Below are 24,392 nucleotides of genomic sequence, written 5' to 3' on the forward strand. Positions count from 1 at the left end.
GCATGGATGCGAAGGGGGGGGGGGAGAAGAGGGCGGGCCAGGCTGGGACATGGGAGAGAGAGGAGCATGGATGCGAGGGGGGTCATGGAAGGGAGAGAGGAGACTTGCTGGAAAAGGATGAATGGAGGCGGCAGGGGACAGAGGAGCATGGATGGGCATGGATTGGGAGGGCAGGGCTCAGGGAGAGAGGGGAATTGCTGGAAAGGGATGAATGGAGGGGGCAGGGGACAGAGGAGAATGGATGGGCATGGATTGGGAGGGCAGGGCTCAGGGAGAGAGGGGAATTGCTGGATAGGGATGAATGGAGGGGACAGATGGGCATGGATGGATATGGATTGCAGGGCAGGGCTCAGGGAGAGAGGGGAATTGCTGGAAAAGGATGAATGGAGGGGGCAGGGGACAGATGGGCATGGATTGGGAGGGCAGGGCACACACTCTCTCTCTCATATACAATGTCTTTCTGACTCTCACTCTCACACACTCTGAGGCATATTTTCAAAGCACTTAGCCTTCCAAAGTTCCATAGGTTTCTATGGAACTTTGGAAGGCTAAGTGCTTTGAAAATATGCATAACTGTCTCACACTGTATCACATTCACTCTCTATGTGCCACACAGTCACTCACACACTCGCTTGGTCTCATACACTCACTCTCACAGAGAATCTGTGTCTCACACACACTCTCTCTCTCGCCCACACACACACACTCTCTCTCACACTGTGTCTCACATACACACTTGCACACACTCTCATTCTCACACACACACTCTCTCACAAACACACTCACACCCAGGCTCACTCTCTCTCTCACACACACACACTCACACTTTCACTCTGACTCTCAAACAGTCACTCTCACATACACTCTCCCAAACATACACACTCCGAGGAAAACCTTGCTAGCGCCCGTTTCATTTGTGTCAGAAACGGGCCTTTTTTACTAGTATTTCTATGTTTCTATGAATCAGACTGAGAAAGCCTCTGCTGGTTTGTTTGTTTTTAGCAATATGGACCTGTGGCAAAGTCTCAAAGAAAAGAATGACTGTGGGTATCTCTCAATCTTTGAAAAGAACACAATTGTATCACAGATTTAAATATCAAGAAACTCCATTACCTGCTGAATATCAATGTACATTGGTAAGCAATAGCAGCCTTGGTTCCGAACTCCTTCACGTTTTGGCTCCTCTTCTCTGTTCCAACTCTCCATCTCGATTTCCAGGATTTTCTCCCAATATTTGCTCACCTTTTCCTATGCATAAAATAAACCCCGCAATTCATGATCACACTAATGGCAACCCCTCTACTCCCAAGCCAGAAAAATTTTAATCCTTTTATTCCTTCTCTTCCGCAGGCTTCCCCCTTATCATTTTTGTGGGTTCTACTCAGATTTTTAAAATCAGATGAGATGAAATTACGTGCTTTGGCTGACTGATCACTACAACAAGATGGAAACATTTCTTCCCCAGTCCTACTACAAAAACTAAGAGAAAAAAAATGGAGCAGCATCTTATTCTGATTTTTTTTTTTTTACATTTTTGGATCAGGCACCAAGGCCAGCCCAACCATTAGGCAAGACAAGGTGGTCATCTAGGGCAGCACCTTCTGGAAGACGCCAAAGAGCAGATGCAGTCAAAGCAAAACAAGAGGCCCTGACTGCCACACAACCTCAAAGAACCAGCTATATGCAGTCAACAGCAGGACAATTTTCAAACAGCTGGGTACATGACTTTTGGAAACTGGCCTCACTTTTTGTGTGTATAATATACACGCACAACAACATTTAGGGGTCCTTTTACTAAGCTGCGTTAGGTGCTAATATGCACCTAATACAGGAAAATGGCTTGATGCAGGATGCTCTAAAGCATCACATGTTGGTTTTTGCATGTGTGCACCTAACCACACAGTACATTTTTTTTGTATTTTTTAGGGGGCCGTGTTAGGTGCAGAGAGTGGGTGTTCCTGTGCTAACTACTTAGCATATCCACATCACTGTGTGCCACCAGGTCAGCACACAGACAACACAGGACCCCTTACTGCCTATAAAATAGGTAATGATAAGTGCTCACATGATTTGCAAATGGCCATAAATAAATAGCTTGTGTTCAATTCTGATCACCACATCTCAAAAAAGATATAGTGGAATTCGAAAAGGTGAGAAGGGCAACAGTAAATGATAAAGGGGATGGGACGACTTCCCTACGAGGAAAGGCTAAAGCGGTTAGGGCTCTTCAGCTTGGAGAAAAGACGGCTGAGGGGAGATATGATAGAGGTGTATAAAATAATGAGTGAAGTGGAGTGGAAAGGGTAGACGTGAAGCGTCTGTTTACGCTTTCCAAAAATACTAGGACTAGGGGGGCATTTAATGAAGCTACAAAGTAGTAAATTTAAAATGAATTGGAGAAAATATTTCTTCACTCAACATGTAATTAATCTCTGTAATTCTTTGTCAGAGAATGTTGTAAAGGTGGTTAGCTTAGTGGGGTTTAAAAAACGTTTGGATGGCTTCCTAAAGGAAAAGTTCATAGACCATTATTAAAATGGACTTGGGGAAAATCCACTGCTTATTTCTGGGATAAGCAGCATAAAATATATTGAGCTTTTTTGGGATCTTGCCAGGTAGTTGTGACCTGGATTGGCCACTGTTGGAAACAGGATGCTGGGCTTGATAGACCTTTGGTCTGTCCTAGTATGGCAATACTTATGTACTTATGTTTTGTAGCTTCAATGTATCACAACTATTTTCACTGGCTTTTCTTGCTCCTTAGAAAATGTCACTATACAAAACTAGCAAGTAACGCCACATTTGCTAAAAATAAAAAATACAAGTAGGAAAAAGGACTTCAGTGGCTTAGATCACGTCTGAAACAAGGTTTGGACTAATGACCTGCCCTACTTCTTCATCAGCAAAGCAAACTCAAAGCAAACTCACCATTATGGAGTACGGACTGCGATGTACCCCAGGGTTCATGTCTCTCACCCATCTTATTTAATCTAATGATGATCCCCCTTGCTCATGCCCTATATAATCAAAATCTCAATCCTTTTCTGTATGCGGACGACGTCACAATTTATATACCATTCAACTCTAACCCAACAGAAATCACCGATTCAATAAAGAATAGTTTAAGCATAATGGATGCCTGGGCAACGGCATTCAAACTCAAACTCAACAAGGAAAAAACTCACTGCCTTATTCTCTCATCCCACCACAAAACAAACCTCCCTACAACCATAAATACCCCGAAACATACTCTCCCCATCTCAGACAAACTGAAGATTCTTGGAATTACCATTGACACCAACCTAACCCTGGAGAAACAAGCTGCTGCCACCACAAAGAAAATGTTCCGTGCAATGTGGAAACTCAAATGGGTCAAACAATTCTTCCCAAGGGAAACTTTCTGTAACATAATTTAAACAATGGTACTATGACATGTTGACTACTGCAACGCCGTATATGCAGGATGCAAAGAACAGATCTTAAGGAAACTCCAGACCGCGCAGATCACGGCATCTAGGCTTATCTTCGGAAAGACAAGATTCGATAGTGCTAAACCCCTTTGTGAAATTACTGCACTGGCTACCAATCAAGGAACGAATAGCCTTCAAAATTTGCACTCTGGTCCACAAAATAATCCATAGCCTGGCCCCAACTGAACTTATCGACTTACCAACTAAAAACACCATCGAATCGAGAACGTTTCTAAACCTGCACTACCCAAACTGTAAAGGACTGAAATACAAATCAACATATGCATCCAGCTTTAACTATATTTGCACCCAGCTCTGGAACACATTACCTAGAAACATCAGAACTGTGAACACCCATCTAAAATTCCGAAAAAAAAAAAAAAACCCTCAAGACTCACTTCTTCCGGAAAGCCTACCCAACAGACCCAAACTAATGCATGAATAATGTATCACATCTATCAAACTAAGAAATGAACAATACTCACTTCTATCCACATATTCACATTCCTTCAATCTGCATGAATCAAACCACTCCAGTTACAATTAATTGTACTTCTACCCTGTATTCTACTCTGTATTGCTCACTAGAAGCTGTAGTCTCATCTCTGGAGACTTATCAGCCTCACTGGGATTACTTCGACTGTATATGCTACTTTGTATTCGCCCACCAGAGTCTGTATTCTCTGTCCCGGAACCTTATCAGCCTTTTTGCACCTACTTCTACTCTGTATTCCACTCTGTATATATTCCCGGAGTTGGTACTCTCCTCTCCGGAACCTGTACGCCACATTGAGCCTACTGCTATGCGGGAAAATGTGGGATGCAAATGTAATAAATAATATTAATGATAATAATAATCAGTCCTGAAAAAAACTCATATATATTTGATTCCATAACTTGTAATCATTTTCTTCTTATTTCAATATTAAAGTCCAAATACAATCAAATTCTCCCAGGTAGTTATCTGGAATGAATGCTGCATCGTTCTACAGTCTCAAGACCGAATATACTGAGCGGCAGGGGTACCGAACGTGCTGCATGATAGTAACGCTCCTGTTGAAGCCGGGATGAAACAGCCGTGCTGTAGAGCATTTCCGTGTTCGTTCCAGATAAGTACCTGGGAGAATCTGAATGACCTAAGCCACTGAAGTCCTGCTTGCATGTTTTATTTTTAGCAAATGTGACGTTACTTGCTAGTTTTGTATAGCCATAAATAAATAAAAATCACAGTTTTTTACAGCCACGCTAAAAATGGGCTTAGAGCGCACAAATGACATGCATAAAAGGGCGCTAAGACCAATTTTTGCTATGGATTGATAAAAGGATCCCTTAATATTTAAAAAACATGTCTTGGGGAGGGGGACAGATTAGGGGTCTAAGGGAGGGGGGGTTTATGGTTGAAGGTTTGCCTAGGACACCCAACAACCTTCTACCATCCCCATCAAGTCATAATTTACAAAGCACAGCTAAAAAGAAAGATGGATATGCATTAAAAAAACAGAGTCATCAATATACTTTAGTGTCTTTGATATTATGTACCCCATTGAGCAATGCAATAATTAATATAAATGGTGCTTGTATGCTGTAATTGTACCAATAGCTCTGGTAGCAGAATAATGCAGTAATCCCATTGGGAATGGTCCTAAATGGAGATATGGAAATGTGATGATTCCAGTTAAGAGTATATAGACCCCTAGTTTGGAAGGGAAAATAATCTTTTGCCTCTTCTGTGTCGTCCCAAGACAGGGAATGAGCTCAATGAGCCCTCAGCTGCAGGCCTTGGAGGTTGGACTCTGACCTACTGGTCTAAGGGTAAAGAAAAAGTGAGGCCTCATCAGCTATTTGCCTCTTTTCTGCCACCCACAAGCAGGTTGAGATCTAAGCAGTTTGGAGCCAAAGGTCAGAAGTACCAAAGCAGTCTCAGGGTAAAGAAAAAAAAACCCCAGCATATTCTTCATCTGTGGGAGGAAGGCCTAGAAGGAAGAAATCCCGGGACTGAAAGAAGAAAGCTATTCCTTCCTCTAAGGCAGGGAAGCCTAGAGGAAAGACGTACCAAGAGTTGAGAAGAGAGATTCCTACTTCTGAAATGCCTCGTGCAGGGTCAATGTGTAGAGTCAGAGTACCCGGACTATAAGATTAGTTAAGTGTACTGCAGGACTGAGGAAGCTGGATGACTGAAAGCCACTTTTAATTACTACTACTACTACTACTATTTAGCATTTCTATAGCGCTACAAGGCGTACGCAGCGCTGCACAAACATAGAAGAAATACAGTCCCTGCTCAAAGAGCTTACAATCTAATTACCTCTGAAGGCTCAGAGTCCACTAGAGGTGTGACTGAGAAACTGGGAAAAGTACCTATTCAGGCGTTCCCGAGGCAGGGGCGTAGCCAGACCTCAGCGGGAGAGGGGTCCAGAGCCCAAGGTGGGGGGGGGGCACTGTTTAGCCCACCTCCCCAGCCGCCTCCCCCACCCCGCTACTTTGGACCTCCCACCCCCGCCACCACTGACCCTCCCCCATCGCTGCCAGGCACCTTTGCTGGTGGGGTCCCCCCTCTTTCTGACTCCTTACGTCCTGAACGGGGCTACATACAGTGGTGGAATTAAGTATTTGATCCCTTGCTGATTTTGTAAGTTTGCCCACTGACAAAGACATGAGCAGCCCATAATTGAAGGGTAGGTTATTGGTAACAGTGAGAGATAGCACATCACAAATTAAATCCGGAAAATCACATTGTGGAAAGTATATGAATTTATTTGCATTCTGCAGAGGGAAATAAGTATTTAATCCCTCTGGCAAACAAGACCTAATACTTGGTGGCAAAACCCTTGTTGGCAAGCACAGCGGTCAGACGTCTTCTGTAGTTGATGATGAGGTTTGCACACATGTCAGGAGGAATTTTGGTCCACTCCTCTTTGCAGATCATCTCTAAATCATTAAGAGTTCTGGGCTGTCGCTTGGCAACTCGCAGCTTCAGCTCCCTCCATAAGTTTTCAATGGGATTAAGGTCTGGTGACTGGCTAGGCCACTCCATGACCCTAATGTGCTTCTTCCTGAGCCACTCCTTTGTTGCCTTGGCTGTATGTTTTGGGTCATTGTCGTGCTGGAAGACCCAGCCACGACCCATTTTTAAGGCCCTGGCGGAGGGAAGGAGGTTGTCACTCAGAATTGTACGGTACATGGCCCCATCCATTCTCCCATTGATGCGGTGAAGTAGTCCTGTGCCCTTAGCAGAGAAACACCCCCAAAACATAACATTTCCACCTCCATGCTTGACAGTGGGGACGGTGTTCTTTGGGTCATAGGCAGCATTTCTCTTCCTCCAAACACGGCGAGTTGAGTTCATGCCAAAGAGCTCAATTTTTGTCTCATCTGACCACAGCACCTTCTCCCAATCACTCTCGGCATCATCCAGGTGTTCACTGGCAAACTTCAGACGGGCCGTCACATGTGCCTTCCGGAGCAGGGGGACCTTGCGGGCACTGCAGGATTGCAATCCGTTATGTCGTAATGTGTTACCAATGGTTTTCATGGTGACAGTGGTCCCAGCTGCCTTGAGATCATTGACAAGTTCCCCCCTTGTAGTTGTAGGCTGATTTCTAACCTTCCTCATGATCAAGGATACCCCACGAGGTGAGATTTTGCGTGGAGCCCCAGATCTTTGTCGATTGACAGTCATTTTGTACTTCTTCCATTTTCTTACTATGGCACCAACAGTTGTCTCCTTCTCGCCCAGCGTCTTACTGATGGTTTTGTAGCCCATTCCAGCCTTGTGCAGGTGTATGATCTTGTCCCTGACATCCTTAGACAGCTCCTTGCTCTTGGCCATTTTGTAGAGGTTAGAGTCTGACTGATTCACTGAGTCTGTGGACAGGTGTCTTTCATACAGGTGACCATTGCCGACAGCTGTCTGTCATGCAGGTAACGAGTTGATTTGGAGCATCTACCTGGTCAGTAGGGGCCAGATCTCTTACTGGTTGGTGGGGGATCAAATACTTATTTCCCTCTGCAGAATGCAAATAAATTCATATACTTTCCACAATGTGATTTTCCGGATTTAATTTGTGATGTGCTATCTCTCACTGTTACCAATAACCTACCCTTCAATTATGGGCTGCTCATGTCTTTGTCAGTGGGCAAACTTACAAAATCAGCAAGGGATCAAATACTTATTTCCACCACTGTATGGGATGTGCACGTAGGACATAAGGAGTCAGAAAGAGATCATCAGCGCGAAGGCGCCGGAGTCAACCGGCACTGAAGATGACTCTTCGGCTGGCGGTGGTTAGGGACCCCCACCAGCAAGGGTACCTGGCGGCGACGGGGGAGGGTCGTCATTGTCAGGGGTCAAATGTAGAGGGGGCCAGGGCTTAATCTGTGGGGGTCCATGCCCCCATGGCCCCACCCAGCTATGCCCCTGCCCTGAGGCTCAAGTAAGAGGAGGTAGTTTGAAGGGTAGAGATGCCATGCAATGTCTTGCATATTATATAAGAGAGTATTACTGAATGTGAGAGGGGAGACCTTGGAGTGTTCTGAAGGGGAAGGGAATGGGACTTGATAAACCACAATTTTGTGGTTACATTCAAAGCAGTTTACATATTATATACAGGCATTTATTTTGAACCTGGGGCAATCGAGGGTTAAGTGACTTGCCCAGAGTCACAAGGAACTACAGTGGGAAGTGAACCCAGTTCCCCAGGATCAAAGTCTGGTACACTAGGCTACTCCCAAGGTTGGAGAAATAAGTTTCTGTCTGTGAGTCTGGAGTGAAGAGGACTTGTGATATCTGCAGTAGGAAAAATCCTGGCTTGGAGGCTGAAAGAAGGAAACCCATGATAGGGAAAGAGGAAAAGAGGCTTTCCCTGTTTTTCTAAATATTTCTGTCATCTATTTTTGCTGTGAAGCAGTGGCGTTCCTAGCCTGGATGGCACCCGATGCGCCCCCCCCCCCCCGCTAGATGACACCCCCCCCCCCTCCGGCGAAATGACACCCCTCCCCCCGGGTGCACGCCGCTGGGGGGGGGGGGGGTGCTGCGGTGCGCGCCTGCTCCTCCGAGTTCGCTAAACTTTGTTCGCTGCAGCTCCCTCTGCCCCGGAACAGGAAGTAACCTGTTCCGGGGCAGAGAGAGCTGCAGCAAACGAACGAAGTTTAGCGAACTCGGAGGAGCAGGCACGCGCCGCGGCACCCCCCAGCGGTGTGCACCCGGGGCGGACCTCCCCCACCTTGGTACGCCACTGCTGTGAAGATAATACTTTGGCAAATTCTTAATCATCCAGTAAAGCCTTTGACCCTGATATTTTAAATGAATTAGGGACTGTCAACTACATATTGTATTTTAATTAATTCTGAAACAAAATAAAAAAAAACAAAAAAAAAAAAAACAAAAGGTTATTTGTTTTTCATTTCTTTGTGGCCACCATTCTTAAAACATCCTGGCCACTCCTGTGGATTTCAGCGGCCCCCTCCTCGAAGCCCCGATGACCTCTCACCCAACTACCTACTCCATCTGCAGTTCATGATTGTTCCCTTGAGCAGGGGCAATCTCCTGCCAGTTCTATCCTGCTGTTTCTATTTTCAAAATGGCGCTGGCCAAACTGAGTCTGGTGTCATTTCCTCATACAGTGCATTCTGGATGGCAGATTCTGCCATATAAGAATATGGTGCAGCCTGATTTTTTAAAATTTGTTTTAGTGTTATTTTTCTTCATTTAAAAAAAAAAAAATAGAATGAAACAAATAAAAGAAAGTGTAAAGAAAAGCAAAATAAAATGAAAAAGCATAGCACGAACACCTCTAATAGAGACTGAAATCCCGCGCAGCCCCAACGAGAGGTACAGACCTCTCGTTAGATTTTCAAGCGTTTTCAAGCGTTAAGGCAATCGGAAAACATTAGTGCATCTCATTACAATAGGGTTTCTACATGATTTACTCATCTGCATTCCGTTTTCGTTAGCTGCTACCGTCATCGGGGGAAAAAAAGTGTTTAGTGCATGCCAGGGTTTACTACTTGCTCGTTAATGGCTTGTTAAGGGCTCGTTAAGTTTAGTGCATCTGGCCCTGAGAGGGGAGGCAGAAGGATTTGAGATGAAGATGGAAGACAGGTGAGATAGGAAGAAGAAATGGGATATTGAACAGCAGATAAACTGAACTGGAGAGGAGCACAATGAGAGTTGGGAGGGGAAGGAGAGATGTATGAAAGTTTTGTCTGTTCTGTCCTATCGTATAATGGATTTCCTAGTTCAAATTAATTTGTGTGTTATTGTACAATTTTAGATTTGTAAACTGTTCTGTATTTCTATGCAATAAGTGACTACATAGTAAACAATTAAAAGTTAAATGATAAACGATAAAGAAGAAAATCAAAACAATGAAAGGTAAAAAAAAGAGGACAGGAAAGATTTCTACGCCTTAGGATGAAAAAACTCTGAGACATTAGGAGCACATTACCTGAAAATTTGAGACAAAAGAGGTAGACTTTTTCAAAAAGGATGAAAACTCCTATACTAGTGCAATGTGAAGAGCGATGTGGGTGATACAAGGTCATGTTTCTTACTGAGAATAGAATCACTGAATGACTTACCATTAATGACTTTCTGTAGTCAGCTTTTAATTTCTCGAGAACATGAGGTTCTAACAAAGGAGGCAGACTTTCAATGTTGACTTCTGGCTTCAGAGCTGGATTTCCCATAAAATCTTCACTGTAAAGATACAGTAATGAGGCAGAGAAAAGGAGTCTTGTTTTCAAGTAAAGCATGCAGTTACAATAGCAGTCAATTCTATAACTGGGCACTTTTACTTTGACACCTGAGGGTACATGGAATGAGCCTGTTTTACAATGATACCTAGGCACTAGCCGACTGATATTCAGTGCCATTTAACTGGCTAATATTCAGCGTGAGATAGCCGGCTATCTTGGCTGAATATTAGCACTTACTCCTGGATAGGGTTACCATATTTTGTCCTCTGAAAAAGAGGACACATGTCACGCCCCCCCCGCCCCGCCCACACCATGTCCCCTGCCCCACCCACACCACATCCCTTTCGGATCCTCGCCCCGCCCTTTCTCGCTCTCACCCCGCCCCCTGTCACATATTCCCCTCCCCCGGGTCACATATTCCCCACCCCTGCCCCCCCATCACCTCCCCTCCCCCTTGTCACATATTCCCCTCCCCTCCCCTTATTTACTATCTACTGCCCCGGTGGTCTAGTGACCTCTTCGGGGCAGGAAAGAGCCCCCTCTTTCCTGCCTGGAGCGCTGCCTTGCCCTGCATCCTTCTCGGTCTCGGCTCGGGATTCAAAATGGCCACCAAGAGTTCAAGTCTCGCGAGGCCGCTTCAATTCTCGGCGGCCATTTTGAATCCCGAGCCGAGACTGAGAAGGATGCAGGGCAAGGGCAGGCAGCGCTCCAGGCAGGAAAGAGGGGGCTCTTTCCTGCCCCAGAGAGGTCACTAGACCACCAGGGCAGATAGTAACTAAGGGGAGGGCAGACCCACGGCACTGCTCACCTGACCGCCCTTTTGTCCAGAAATCCAGACAAACAGGCAGGCGGGCAAAACCTGCCGGATGCCCCGGACATGTCTAGGAGCGCTATAGAAATGATAAGTAGTAGTAGTGGTTTACAATATCTATATATATAAAAGGCACTTTGAAGCCTCAAGCCGGAAACTTGAGGCGCCCAAGATATCCGGTTTGGCCTGCAGGCTCCAGTCACTGTAGCTCCGCCCTCGCGTCAAAACGCAATGATGTTGAGGGCAGGGCGGCCCTCGCGTCAAAACGCGATGACGTTGAGGGCGGGGCGGCCCTCGCAACCACGTCACTGAGGGACGAACGGAGGAAGAGGAGAGGTGTACAACTCGGAACGGAGGGGGTGTCTGCAACTCGGGAGGGAGGACGGCGGGGGGGGGGGATTACCCTGCTAGCGCCCGTTTCATTTTTTCCAGAAACGGGCATTTCTTACTAGTATATAATAAAACAACAAATAAACTATTCATTGAACAGTTAAAAACCATCATATATCACTCTTTGGAAACAAAAAAAAGTTTTTAACTTCTTTCTAAGACTAAGATAATTGTTATTCTAGCTAATAACAAGAGATAATGAATTCCACAAGGAAACTCCTAAAACAGAAAATATAGAATTAAATATCTTCTGAAACTGAACTCTCATAAAAAGGCGGAGCTAAAACCAATTGTTCTCGCAACTGATCAGATTGGCCAATAAGTAATGATACAATATTAATCAGCAATTCCGATGTAGAACCATATAAAATCTGGAAAAAAAACACCAAGCAGGTTTAAACTTAATTCTTTCAGCTGTAAAAAGCCAGTGCAATTTGATGAGGCATGATGTAACACTAAGTTTAAAAATCAGTTTCACTGCTGTGTTCTGTATTAGCTGCAATTTCCCCTGGTATTTTTTCGTAACACCAAAAAAAATAAAACATTACAATTATCTAAATGCAGCAGGATTAACATTTGGACCAACAATGCAAAAGCTAACTAATCTAACTGCCTCATTTTAAACAAAGTTCTTTTCCAAAACCAATTAATATGAAAAGACAAAGATAATGAGGAATCAAGGAACACCCCCTATCAATCTAGCTTCAGATTCTACCACAAAAATCTTGTCAATGTTATCCAAGAAGGGGTATCAACACCCTGATTCTTAAACCACAACATTTTTGGTTTTTGAGCATTTAACTTTAATCTATTTGTCAAGGCCCAATTCTGAATTGCATATTCATCCCGGCTGCCTTTGGCACATTCCTTCACATGAAGAAAACTTCCCTGTTAACCTGGACAGCAACATGAAGTGGCCTCTTGGTCAGCCTATACAAGGCCACCAGCCTCTTTGACATAGTTAAATATCTGTTTCAGGACAGGGGCCATTAGCACCCCCATAAAATACTTTTCATGAATCATTCCTTTACAATAGACGGACCCCATGCCTCTCTTCCTCAGCTCCCCTCCCCCGTTCCCACCTGAGCTGTTTTGGAGGCCCACAAGAAATGAGAACAATAGAAGGAGGGGGCGGAGGGGAACCAGTGTAAAAGGGAACAGTGGGAGAGCAATTAGAGACATAAGCTGTGAGAGTGGAGGAGTAGTTACAGCAGAGGCAGCCTTGAAGAGGAGAATTTCCACAAAGCAGGCAGAACAACTTAATGACGAAAGCCAAAATAAAAAAAAAACCCAATCAAATGCAAAGATTTTCAGAGAGAAAAATATCTTTTATATGAAGGGCATGTTATTGCTTTACTACCTGGCTGTCAGAATCCACTAAGTGCAAGAGGAAGAACTAAGTGCAGCTGGATTACCATGTGTGGTTGTGAGGCTGCTGTAAAAATTAGATCTGCGATGGTGCTCCCCTCCGTACATCTTATGCCCCGCATCAATATACCCTAAATCTCACCCCCCCCCCCCCCAGGTCAACACTCCATCCCTCCACACCCCCTTGCTCCAATCCCTCCTCTGGAAGCTCCAATCCTCTACTTCCCACCCATCTGATTTCCCACCACCAATCTACCCCTACACATCTGATCCCCCCATGAAGGCATCCTGAAGCTCTAATCCTACCCCTGTGCGGAAACCCTGTCCCATCAAAAACACCACCCCTGAAAAAAACATCCTCCCCTTGAGGCTACGCTTCCCTTGCCACCCTAACCCCCCTCTTCCAGGAGATACCCAGGGCTCTCCATGGTGGTCAGTGGTAGTTGGGCAGGAGCGCTCTCACTCTGCTCCCACCTAGGCCTTGGCTGGGCTCCCACATGGCCACCACGACCCACTAGCAGTAGTCGAATGGCACTACCACTAAGCGGCAGGGAAGGGTGGTCTTGGTTCTTTTCAGAGGCAGGGTTTTTGGATGGGGTGGGTTTCTGCATGAGAGTGGAATTGGTGCTTCAGGGTACCTTTATGGGAGGATCGGATGTGTGTCGGTGGATCAGGGAAGATCGCATGTGTGAGACAAGATCGAGTGGAATTGGCCTGAGATCATGAGGGAATCAGAGATGGGTGGGTATTGGACAAGGATGGCTTTGTAAGAGGTGGAGGAGGGCCACCATGGCTACAATTTCTCTTTTTTATGTGTGCTCCGCCCCCCCCCCCCCCCATGGGTCTGTACCACATGCTAGATGTCAGAACTACCAACAGCGCAGCTGCACTTAAGCTGCAGTAAGTGCAAAAAGTTACCACACTATAGTAACAGATCCCCTATGTGCATTGTTTCCTCTGCCTGCCTAATTTTGTCCTTTGGAATGCTGCCACAAAAATGCATATATATGCATTGTGCAACAATGCATGCACTTTCAGATGTCTACAAGGGAGCAATTTTTAAAGAGACCTTTTTACCCATGTAAGTAGCTATTTGCAATGGTAAACAGCCATAGGCATCGGAAACAGGGGGCCATGGCACCCCCAAAATTTCTTTCCCAGCGAGGTGTTCATTTCCTTCCCCCATGGTGTCCAGCATTTCTATTCTCCCACTCATGGTCGCCAGCATCATTCTTCCTCCTTTTCTCCCCCTCCCCCCACCAACTGCTGAGTTTCTTTCCTCCCTCCACTGGGGTGGTGATGCTGCAGAAGCACTGCGGCTGGCTGGCACAGGACTTTGAGCATCTGCACAGGCTCAAAGAATGCTAGCTTCCACCCCTTTTGAAACAGGAAGTTTGGAAGGGTGGAAGCTGGCAGGCCATGAGCCTGTGCAGATGCTTGAGGTCTTGCACCAACCAGCAGCAATGCTTTTGCAGCATTGCGACCCCAGTGGAGGGAGGTAAGGAACTCAGAAAATGAAGGGTGTTAGTGGGTAGAGGGAGGAAGAAGACAGATGCTGGAGGTCACAGGGGGGGTGTAGGGGAAGGGAAGAGGGATGAAGGAGAGAAACGCTGGACACCATGGTGCGAGAAGGAAGGAGAAAAAGGTTGTCACTGGACATCATGGGAGAGGGAGAGAGAAGAAGAGAGATGCTGACGAGGTGAACATAGAAGGAGAGAACATAGGAAGAAGAGAAATGCTGGACACTATAGGGGGGAGAGGGAAGGAGAGACATGCTGAAGAGTGGGGAAGAGAGAGGGAAGGAAGGAGAGACATGTTGGACACCATGGAAGGAAAGAAGAAGAGAGTTGATGAAGAGGTGTGGGAAAGGGAAGGAAGGAAGGAAAGAAATGTTGGACACCATGAGGGGAGAGGAGAGAGATGCTGAAAAAGTGTGGGAGAGAAGGAAGGAGAGAAATGCTGGACACTATGGGGGGAGGGGGAGAGGAGAGATATGCTGAAGAGGTGTGGGAGGAGGAGGGAAAGAAGGAGAGAAATGCTGGACACTATGGGGGGAAGGGAGAGAAGGAGAGAGATGCTGAAGAGATGTGGGAGGAGGAGGGAAAGAAGGAGAGAAATGCTGGACACTATGGGGGGAGGGGAGAGAAGGAGAGAGATGCTGAAGAGATGTGGGAGGGGGAGGGAAAGAAGGAGAGAAATGCAGGACACCACGAGGGGAGGAGGGAAAGGAGAAAGATGCTGAAGAGGTGGTGGGGAGAGAAGGAAGTAGAGAAATGATAGGCACCATGGGGGGTGGTTTAGAGGTGGGGAAGAAGAGAAATGTTGGCCACCAGTAAGGCTGGGGACTGAGGGAAGGAGAGAAATGATGGACACTGTAGGGGGGGGGATGAGAGGTGCTGAAGAGTAGGGTGAGGGAATGAAGGGGAGAAATGAATGGACACTACAGAGAGGAGAGGTTGAGAGGTAGAGAAGGAGACTTGAAACAGACGCTTCCCTGATGAAGCTTGTGAAACTTGGCCATGTTGGCAGTGGGTCCATGTGTCTCAAGCTGAAAGCTAAAAGCTAAGTAACTTTTTCTATTATAAAAAATGGACCGATGACGATATGGTGATGTCTTTAATGAGTCTTGCTACTCAAGAGAACACACACTGGAACTGATGGTCCACTAAAAACTATTTGTTGAATGTTTAACAAGCTACATTATTGTATTGAAGTGCAAAGAAGTCTTGTTTGCTGGAACATCTGTTTTGTTCTTTTGATGTGAGTTCCTGCTTTAAAGTCGACAGCCCTTTAAATTGAAAGCATAGTAACGGCAATAGTGTGGTATAATGTAAAATAGGGATGTACACAAGCAAGAAAACTTTGGTTTGTTTTTCACAAAATTTTCCCAATTTTCAGGGGGTTTTTTCCCAGTTAATTTCACAGGGAATTTTTAGTGCAGATTAGGGCACATTCAGTCAATCAGGACTACATTCTATACATGACGCCTGAAAAATCAGCGCCGAAAATATTTCTGCCTAGGCGTATGCTATAAATTGCGCCTAGATTAAGATGTGGTTTATAGCAGGGGCATAGCCAGACTTCGGCAGGAGGGGGGTTCAGAGCCCGAGGTGAGGAGACACATTTTAGCCCCCCTCCCCGGCCATTACCGCCCCCCCCACCATTGCCGCCGCCACCACCAACTTTGATCCCTCCCCTACCAACGACCCTCTCAACCCCCCTCCCACCGCCAACCCTCCCCCGCCGTCGCCTACCTTTGCTGGCGGGGACCCCAACCCCCCCGCCAGCCGAGGTCCTCTTCTTCCGGCGCAAAGCTTTTTTCTGTTTCTGTGAGTCTGTCGTCCTGCACGACGTCAGACTCGCAGAAACAGAACGAAGCCTTGCAGATCAGCCAGCGGCCGCGTTGCTGGCTGATCTGCAAGGCTTCGTTCTGTTTCTGTGAGTCTGACGTCCTGCACGTTGTACGTTCATGACGTCAGACTTACAGAAACAGAACGAAGCCTTGCGCTGGAAGAAGAGGACCTCGGCTGCCAGGGGTTGGGGTCCCCCGCCAGCAAAGGTAGGCGACAGCGGGGGAGGGTTGGCGGCAGGAGGGGGGGTTGAGGGGGTCATTGGCAGGGGGGTCCAGGGCCAAATCTACAGGGGCCCAGGCCCCCATGGCCCCACGTAGCTAAGCCACTGGTTTATAGAATACTAGTAAAAAAGCCCGTTTCTGAACCGAATGAAACGGGCGCTAGCAAGGTTTTCCTCGGAGTGTGTATGTTTGAGAGGGAGTGTGTGTGTTAGAGAGAGAATGAGAGAGAGTCAGAGACAGAGTGTGTGTGTGTGTGTTTGTGTGAGAGACAGAGTGACTGTGTGTGTGACAGAGAGAGTGTGATAGACAGAGTGTGTCAGAGAGAGTGTATGTGAGAGACAGTGAGTGAATGAGTGAGTGTTTGCCCCACGGATTGTCTCCAAAGTGCCCCACCCCCACCCCTCTGGTCTCAGGACCCCTCCCCCCTCCCTCTACCCTGCCCCCCATCCTCCTCCTCTTCCTCCTCCTCCAGCCAGCTAAATATTGGCTTGGCCGGTTAAGTTTAAACTGGCCAAACATAAACCAGATATTCAATGCCGGTCACTGGAAACAGCCCTGCATTGAATATGGCCTCACTGCCAACTGCCAGGAGTAAACAAGCTGCCTCCCATGGTCTGAATATCAGCCCCTCTATAACTCTACATCTAAATCTTGGGAATGCTCTTGATTTGCTCTTGCCCCTCCCTTGGCCACACCCTCTGTGAAGTTGCGTGTGAGATGAATTGGGTGTGCAGATTACAGAATAGGGGCAGATCACAGATCCATGTATAATCAGTAATTGGTGCCAATTAGTGTTTGTTAAGGCCAATTAATGATTGTCATCACCAATTTAGATAATTACTTTAGGCGTGGAACACCAAAATTGTGTGCCAAACTTTGGGAAACCTATACAGAATTTGGGGTAGTGTGACTTGGGATGTCTATGGGGAGCACTAGGGACACGAAGAGGAAATACCAGATGTAACTGGATGGAGGAGGGCAGAGAAAGATGGGGTGCTGGACCTGGGGAGGAGACAGGGGGATACTGGGCATGGAGGGAGAATGGAGGGGTGGAGAGGTAAGAGAGAGCTAGTGGGGAATGTGAGATCAGTGATGAATGGAAGTGTGAGGTTGAATGAAGATGTATTTTTTCTTTGTTGATGGTGTATCTTGCTATTATCATGGGGGCCGTGCTAGGGGTGGGGTTAGAGGCAGGATTGGGGGTGGAGGTTGGGGCCCCCCAACAAAAAAGATGTTCTACTATCCCTGTCAGAAGCATTATGTCAAATTAGTCACCAGAGAAGGACCAAAGGCAAGGCTTAGAAATCGTGACAAATTAATTAGCCAAAAGACAACTACATTTCAGAGAGATATCTGCCACTCTGTAAGTCCCAGCCCCCAAAGCCTCACAGTTCCTTCATTTCTGAATAACAACTCACCCGAAGTATGTGTTGATAACCCAGTCAAGCAGGTCATAAAGTTCTTCAAAATCTACGCTCTTGTTTATGATGTTTTCTTGCAATGAGAGGAAATAGCACTGTGATAGTTTTCCACGTAAAGGTCACATACATTATAGTCCTCTGGGTAATAGTTTTTCACAGAATGCTTGATTTTCGACAGATCTTGGCTCACATTTGCTTTAAGGTCATGTAAGTGTGTAGCCAGCCAGGATTTGTTTTCTTCTTTCAGTTGGATGGGAACAGAATGAATTCTCTTTGTAATGCTCTTGATGACGGATTGTCTCCAAAGTGCTTTCCATTTCTTGGGCATACCAAGAAGACCGTTTGATTCTGAAGTGGCTGCTCCCCTCTCGGGAACGTTGTGAGCTATTTCTTCCTCCTTAATCACCTCCACCACAGAAGCTATTAATTGACCATCACAAGTTGCCTCGCCCAGCGCATCTTCTATAATTGATTTCATTTTGCCAAAAAGGCAATCGTAGAGCATGTTCACGTCTTTGGCTTTTCTGTAATACCCTGTATCGTCGCGTTCATATTTCTTTGAATTGCTTTCAGCTAGAAGTTCATCTTCCAATAGCTTTATGCTTGAAAATGCCTCCTGAATTTTGTTATGTGAATAAGCTCATGTATTTGCATTACTACAAAAAATGTGTAAAAATGTTTTCAATTATTTACAGCCAGTAAATATGATCCTACTGAAGCTATTTATTTTTTAAACTTATTTACAACAGACAATTCAGATAAGGCATAATGGTAGAAATATAGGGCTGGATTCAATATAGCGCCTGAAAATTCCACACAGAAACTAATACGCCTAGGCGTATTCTGCAAAGTATGCCTAAATTTTACAGAATAGGCTTAAATTTCTGCGCGGTATAGAGAATAACGCCAAGCGCCTCTCCATGCGACCATATGTAGTCATGGCCATTTATGCCATGTTTACTTAGCATAAATCCTGATGCCTAAATTACGCGCAGAGCGGGTGTATTCTATATCAATATGCCTAGATTTAGAAACGCCCGTGCCCGCCCATGGCCATGCCCCCTTTTCAACTATGCGACTTAAAATTCAGGCACCCACATTACAGAATACACTTAGTGAGTCGTGCGGTGTAAGTCTTAATTAATGCCAATTAGTGCTGATCATTGCTTGTTAACATCCAATTAAGAGCGTGATTAGCTAGTTAACCAGTTAAGGGCCCTGTTACTAAGCAGCACTAAGGGCGCGTTAGCGATTTTAGTGCACGCTAATGATCAGCACGCACGAAGCCCTAAGTTGACCATAGGAGCATCTGAGTGACTCTAGTGTTTAATGCACGATAAAAATGCTAGCATTGCTTAGTAAACAAGGCCCTAGGTTACAGGCATTGTTATAGAATACACTTCGATTTCCGTGCAGAAATTAAGGTAATAGATTTATAATGAAGCTATTCCCTGGATTATATATATATATATATATATATAATCCAGGGGACAGCTTCTTATAAATCTATCAGTCATTGTAAAAGTATAGTAGAGATTTCATGCTAAATTAATGTTTTTTCCTGCACCTGTAGGCCTGCTTCATAATAATAATAATGTTTCTATTTATATACTTTCATAGGGGTAATATTCAGCTTGTACTCTGTGGGTTTTTTTTTTAAACCTTGGCTGCTGTGGGTTTTTTATGTCTGGATATTTCGTATCTGGACAGTACCTGGATATCAGTGCTGAATATAAAAGTGGCTACCAGCACTTATTTGGGTACCAACGATATTCAGACAACTTCCCGGATAAGTTACGGCAGCCATTTTGTTCACTGTCCCTGTAGTTGCAGTGACTATCTTCTCTAATGCAGAACAGGCAAAAATGATTTTATGTCGGCAGTTAATCCTGACCACTGCAGCTCCTTGGACTGTGGGCAAGTCACTTAACCCTCCCTTGCCCCTGGTACAAATACGTACCTGAATATGTAACCACTTTGAATGCGCTTTGAAACTCGCCTCCACCTACCCTCTTCTCCTCTTTCCTGTACACTTAATGATTTGATTTGCTTGCTTATTCTTTTGTTCTATTAGATGTAAGCTCTTTGAGCAGGGGACTGTATTTCTTCTACTTGTTTGTGCAGCGCTTGCGTACGCCCTTGTAGTGCTATAGAAATGCTAAATAGTAGTAGTAGTAGTAGTAATGTAGTTGCAAAATACCACAGAAAGGCGGTATATCAAGTCCCATTTCCTTTTCCTTTCCCCTTTTAATTCTCTTTTGTAAAGATTTTTTTGGAATTTGAAGTTTTGGATTCTGAAAATAAAATAACAACATGTTTGGGTAAAGATTATGATTTTATTTAAACACCGATATGGACACTTAAAAATCGGATCAATGACAATTTATGGTGTCTGATATACTCTGATGCTTAACAAGATGCACTGGTAATTTTGCCCTTCTGATGGTCCCCCCAAAACAATTTTTGGAGTTAAGGAGATTTGAAGTGATTGTCACACTGGGTTCTAATTGCATTAACTATAAAGTAGGCCTTGCCATTCATTTGTCTAGATTTATGATCCAGATTTATGAATCTAGTGTTAAAAAAACAGTGCTAAACTGCACACAGCCTTTATTTTCCCTGCCCACTTTTATGCTCCTAAACTTAGAGTTTGGTAAAATTTTGAGTATAAGTTTAGACACTGAGGCCTATAACTGTTAACAAGGAAACAATTAGCAAAAACCAATTATTTAAGAAGCCCTAAATATTGCTACAGAAAATCTGGGTTTAAGATTGGGGAAACTCCCACATTAAAAGTTTGGTGCCTTCTTGTAAAGACGCCTGTAAATTCAGCTGTTCTAGAACACACATAAATAGAACATCTCACTCATGCTCAAGGAAATGTTTCTCATACCTGCACTATCCTTTACGCCAGTGTTCACTAATCTTTCTTTGGCCATGATGAACCCCGGGCAGTTCAAGCTTCTCCTTCTTACCTACAAATGCACTCAGTCTGCAGCCCCTCATTACCTCTCTACCCTCATTTCCCCTTACGTACCCGCCCGTAACCTCCGCTCACAGGACAAATCCCTCCTCTCAGTACCCTTCTCCACCCCGCCAACTCCTGGCTCCGCTCATTCTGCCTCGCCTCTATGCTTGGAATAAACTTCCTGAGCCCTTACGCCAAGCCCCCTCCCTACCCATCTTCAAATCCTTGCTCAAAGCCCACCTCTTCAATGTTGCTTTCGGCACCTAACCTTTATACCTTTCAGGAAATCTAGACTGCCCTATTTGACTGACTGTACATTTGTCCTTTAGATTGTAAGCTCCTTTGAGCAGGGACTGTCCTTCTATGTTAAATTGTACAGCGCTGCGTAACCCTAGTAGCGCTTTAGAAATGTCAAATAGTAGTAGTAGTGCAGACTAATGGCATCCTATGAAGCACCTGCTCAGGTCACACAGCCCCAAGTGCGGGATTGGGGTCACAACCCACAAATTGGGAAGCCTTTATTTACGGTAAGCAGTTGGGAAAAATATTTTGCAATTCTAACAAACTATTTTCACTACCTACCTGACAATGGTCTTTTTCTTATGATCTCTTCAGTTCCTGCTGGTTCGCACTCAGCTGTCTTCAAGCTTGTCTTGTCTGAAGCACTCTGGCCTTCCACTTCTTTCTCCGCTCGTGAGTTTCTATTACTTATTGAAAGAAGAAAATCGCTCTCTTAAACTCCTTCTCATATTGTCTTCTCCTTCTTTCTGAACTGGTCTTTCAGCGCTGGGCTATTGTCTTCATAGTGGTCACATTATCTCCAGGGCTGGTCTCCCCAGACCTTGGTTCGAATACTCCTTTAGTTCTCCGTCTCTCGTTCTCAGCCATTCTTGTGACGTCTCTGCAAATCACTTCTCTGGAAGACCAAAAAAAAAAAAATCACCCATATTTCCATTAATGAAAAGAAAATTACAGCACACAGTGCCAAACAGAGGCTTCAAACTGCTTCAGATCTAAAAGGGCCAAATTAAATTTAATTAAAACCACTGTAGCATCTGCAGAAATGGGTAATTTCTCCTGGGCTGCACCAACAATCAGAACTGGTGCAACTTTAAGAACAATGAGGATTTGACCTGATAACCAGCCCACCAGACAGACAATTTGCTGGAAACAGAATTGATTTTCTAATGACATTTGTACTATTTCATTGCCCAAGTGCAAGAGGGAGGGAAACCTAGAACTGATGTAACCTCGTACTGCAATTCTAAAACAGAAAGATATAATCAGCCATGCAAACACAGCGAGGGATTCTAGAAAGCTGAGTCTGAAGCGGCTGCCTGGCCTCAGGTAAGAAAAGGAACATGGAAGTCCATCCTGGAGTTTCACCTCCTCTTTGGCCATCCTGAGAAACTTCTAAAAATGCTGCAAAACCAGGAAATGAAAACAAGGATGTTCTCCTCAAGGCTGGACATTTCTCAAATTCTAGACAGTATCTTCTCGTTCATACTGTTTATTTCTCTAGCTCTTTCTGTGGAATTAGCACCCTTTGTTAATCTGGAAGGTCAATTTCCAGTGCGTCTGTGATTGGCGACATTGACCAGATGTACTGATGTCAACCAGACACCATTAACTTTAGGGCAACCCCTGCCCAGCGTCCAGAATTGTCTGGTAATTTAGCTGGAGGAAAGCTATGCAGCTGAAAAATGTTTGGTTTGTTTAGTTTCCTGTGTGGTTCATTTGAAATTTTGTTGATTTCTTTCTTCATTTGTTTGTTTATCATTTCAGAGGCAATGTTGGGAGGGGGTGCACTGTTACGTGAAGAATCCGAATGGGTCCAAACAGGAGAAATGCAAGATTTGCCAAGTCCTTTCAAATGAGTGCACATCCCTACATTCCGTGCTGTCTGGCTAAACTTGAACAACACCCCTGGAATACCTCAACACTTTTGTCCCTAAGTCTGGGAGGAAACAGGGAGCAGGAGAGGAAAGACGCCCGCTTTTATCTCTCTAGTGTGCTGTAAGGAATAATAAGGATCTGTGGAGGAACTCCGGTACGGTTGCTTCAGGTAGCCCTGAGAAATACTATCCTGATATGTTTGCAGTAAGGTGAAAATGAAAAAAATAAATAAATAAATTGAAGGCTAGTTCCCGTGGTCTGAATATCGGCCCCTAAGTGCTGTATTTGTAAGGATTGCAAATGCTTTAAGTTATTACTTAAAATGCCTGCATTAAAAAAACATTTCCATAATCTAATCTGAATATAAATAACACATGTATAAGTGTATGCAAAGCTTTTTCATCTTGCAAATATTTCACGGACCTAATTTGTCACAAAGTGCCAAAACCTTTCTTGATTAAAGAGGATATTTGGTCATCTATAATCTCTTATCTTGCCTAAATACTTAAAACTGTCAACACCTGGGATTGGATTACCAAAATGAGAAGGAATCAATGTGGATCACTCTAGGTGCCCTGCAATCCAACAAGCGGTTGTTTTGTTTCCTGCACTTGGGGTGCAGAAATCCAAAAGAACAGTATGCTCTAAGGGGTGAGAGACCAATGTGAATGGATCAGGAGAGGGACCTTGGGATGATAGTGTCTGAGGATCTCCAGGTGGCAAAAACAGTGTGATAAGGTGGTAGCCAGGTGGCAGAAAAAGAGCTACCACCCCAGCTCCTCCGCCGACCCACCTTCCCTTCTCTCTCCAACCCTCTTCCCCAAAATTACCTTTTCTATTCTTTTCTTGTTTTTCAAAAGAAGGCAGCAGCAGTAGCTCCCTTTAGGCTGCTCTGCCGCAAGTCTGGTCCCTTCCCTCTACTGCAAGTGGCCCACCGCTCTGACTCTGTCCCCAAATATTCAAAACCATTTAACCAGCCAGGAATGGCAAATGGTACCAGCCAGGAATGGCTAAGTACCAAATGGTAATGGCCATTTGGTACGTAGCCTGCTATCTGAGAATTTTCAGCGGGACATGGCCGGCCTTAACCCGCTGAAAATTTGAGGTTAGCAGCTCAAATATAACTGCAATATAACTGGCTATCTGCTGATTTTCAGCATGCGTTTGGAGGCCATGTTTGGTCATTTGAATACCTGGAATATCTTTGGCCGGTTCAAACGTAACCATCCAGCACTGAATATCAGCTTTGCCGGTTAAGTTGGAACCGCCAAAAATAAACCAGATATTCAATGCCAGTCACCGGAAATGGCCCAACATTGAATATCCGGGTTCAGTATTTATCCCATACATTCTTGAATTCTGTCACCGTTTTTGTCTTCACTCTACCTCCCCTGGAAAGGCATTCCAGGCATCCACCACCCTTGTTGTGAAAAAGTATTTACTGATGTTGCTCCAAAGTCTATCACCCTGCAACCTGAAACCATGACATCTATTTGTACTGCTTCCCCTTCGTATTAATACCTTTAGAGTATTTAAATATCTGTATCATATCCCCCATCCCTTCTTTCCTCTAGGGTAATATATTCAGGTCTTCAAGTCTCTTCACATATGTCCTTTGGCACAAGCCCCATCTCATTTTTGTCACCTTCATCTAACTGCTTTAAGTCTTGATGTCCACAGTGAGATATGGCCTTAAAAACTGAACACAGTACTCCAAATCGGGCCTCACAATGATTTGTAAAAGGACATTAAGACCGCCTTTCCTCTACTAGATATGTCTTTGACTCTATGTGGGGGT

General features: G+C 44.9%; 2 protein-coding genes across 2 annotated transcripts in view; both read right to left on the reverse strand.

Moving 5' to 3' along the window:
• LOC115477101 (exocyst complex component 3-like protein 4) overlaps nt 1–21,447 on the reverse strand; it is a 104,399-nt gene extending 82,952 nt beyond the window's left edge. Inside the window, 7 exon segments of the mRNA XM_030213717.1 lie at nt 1,114–1,248; nt 10,050–10,167; nt 17,728–17,809; nt 17,812–18,360; nt 18,363–18,386; nt 21,281–21,408; nt 21,410–21,447. Of these exon segments, the coding sequence (XP_030069577.1) occupies nt 1,114–1,248; nt 10,050–10,167; nt 17,728–17,809; nt 17,812–18,360; nt 18,363–18,386; nt 21,281–21,408; nt 21,410–21,447 (1,074 nt within the window).
• Nucleotides 21,448–21,667: 220 nt separating this feature from the next.
• Nucleotides 21,668–24,392, reverse strand: part of LOC115477102 (exocyst complex component 3-like protein 4) — a 99,140-nt gene continuing 96,415 nt past the window's right edge. Inside the window, exon 10 of the mRNA XM_030213718.1 lies at nt 21,668–21,862. Within this exon, the coding sequence (XP_030069578.1) occupies nt 21,668–21,862 (195 nt within the window). The remainder of the gene's footprint in view (nt 21,863–24,392) is intronic.

Source organism: Microcaecilia unicolor, chromosome 9 (genome assembly GCF_901765095.1).
Source record: "Microcaecilia unicolor chromosome 9, aMicUni1.1, whole genome shotgun sequence".
Lineage (NCBI taxonomy): Eukaryota > Metazoa > Chordata > Amphibia > Gymnophiona > Siphonopidae > Microcaecilia > Microcaecilia unicolor.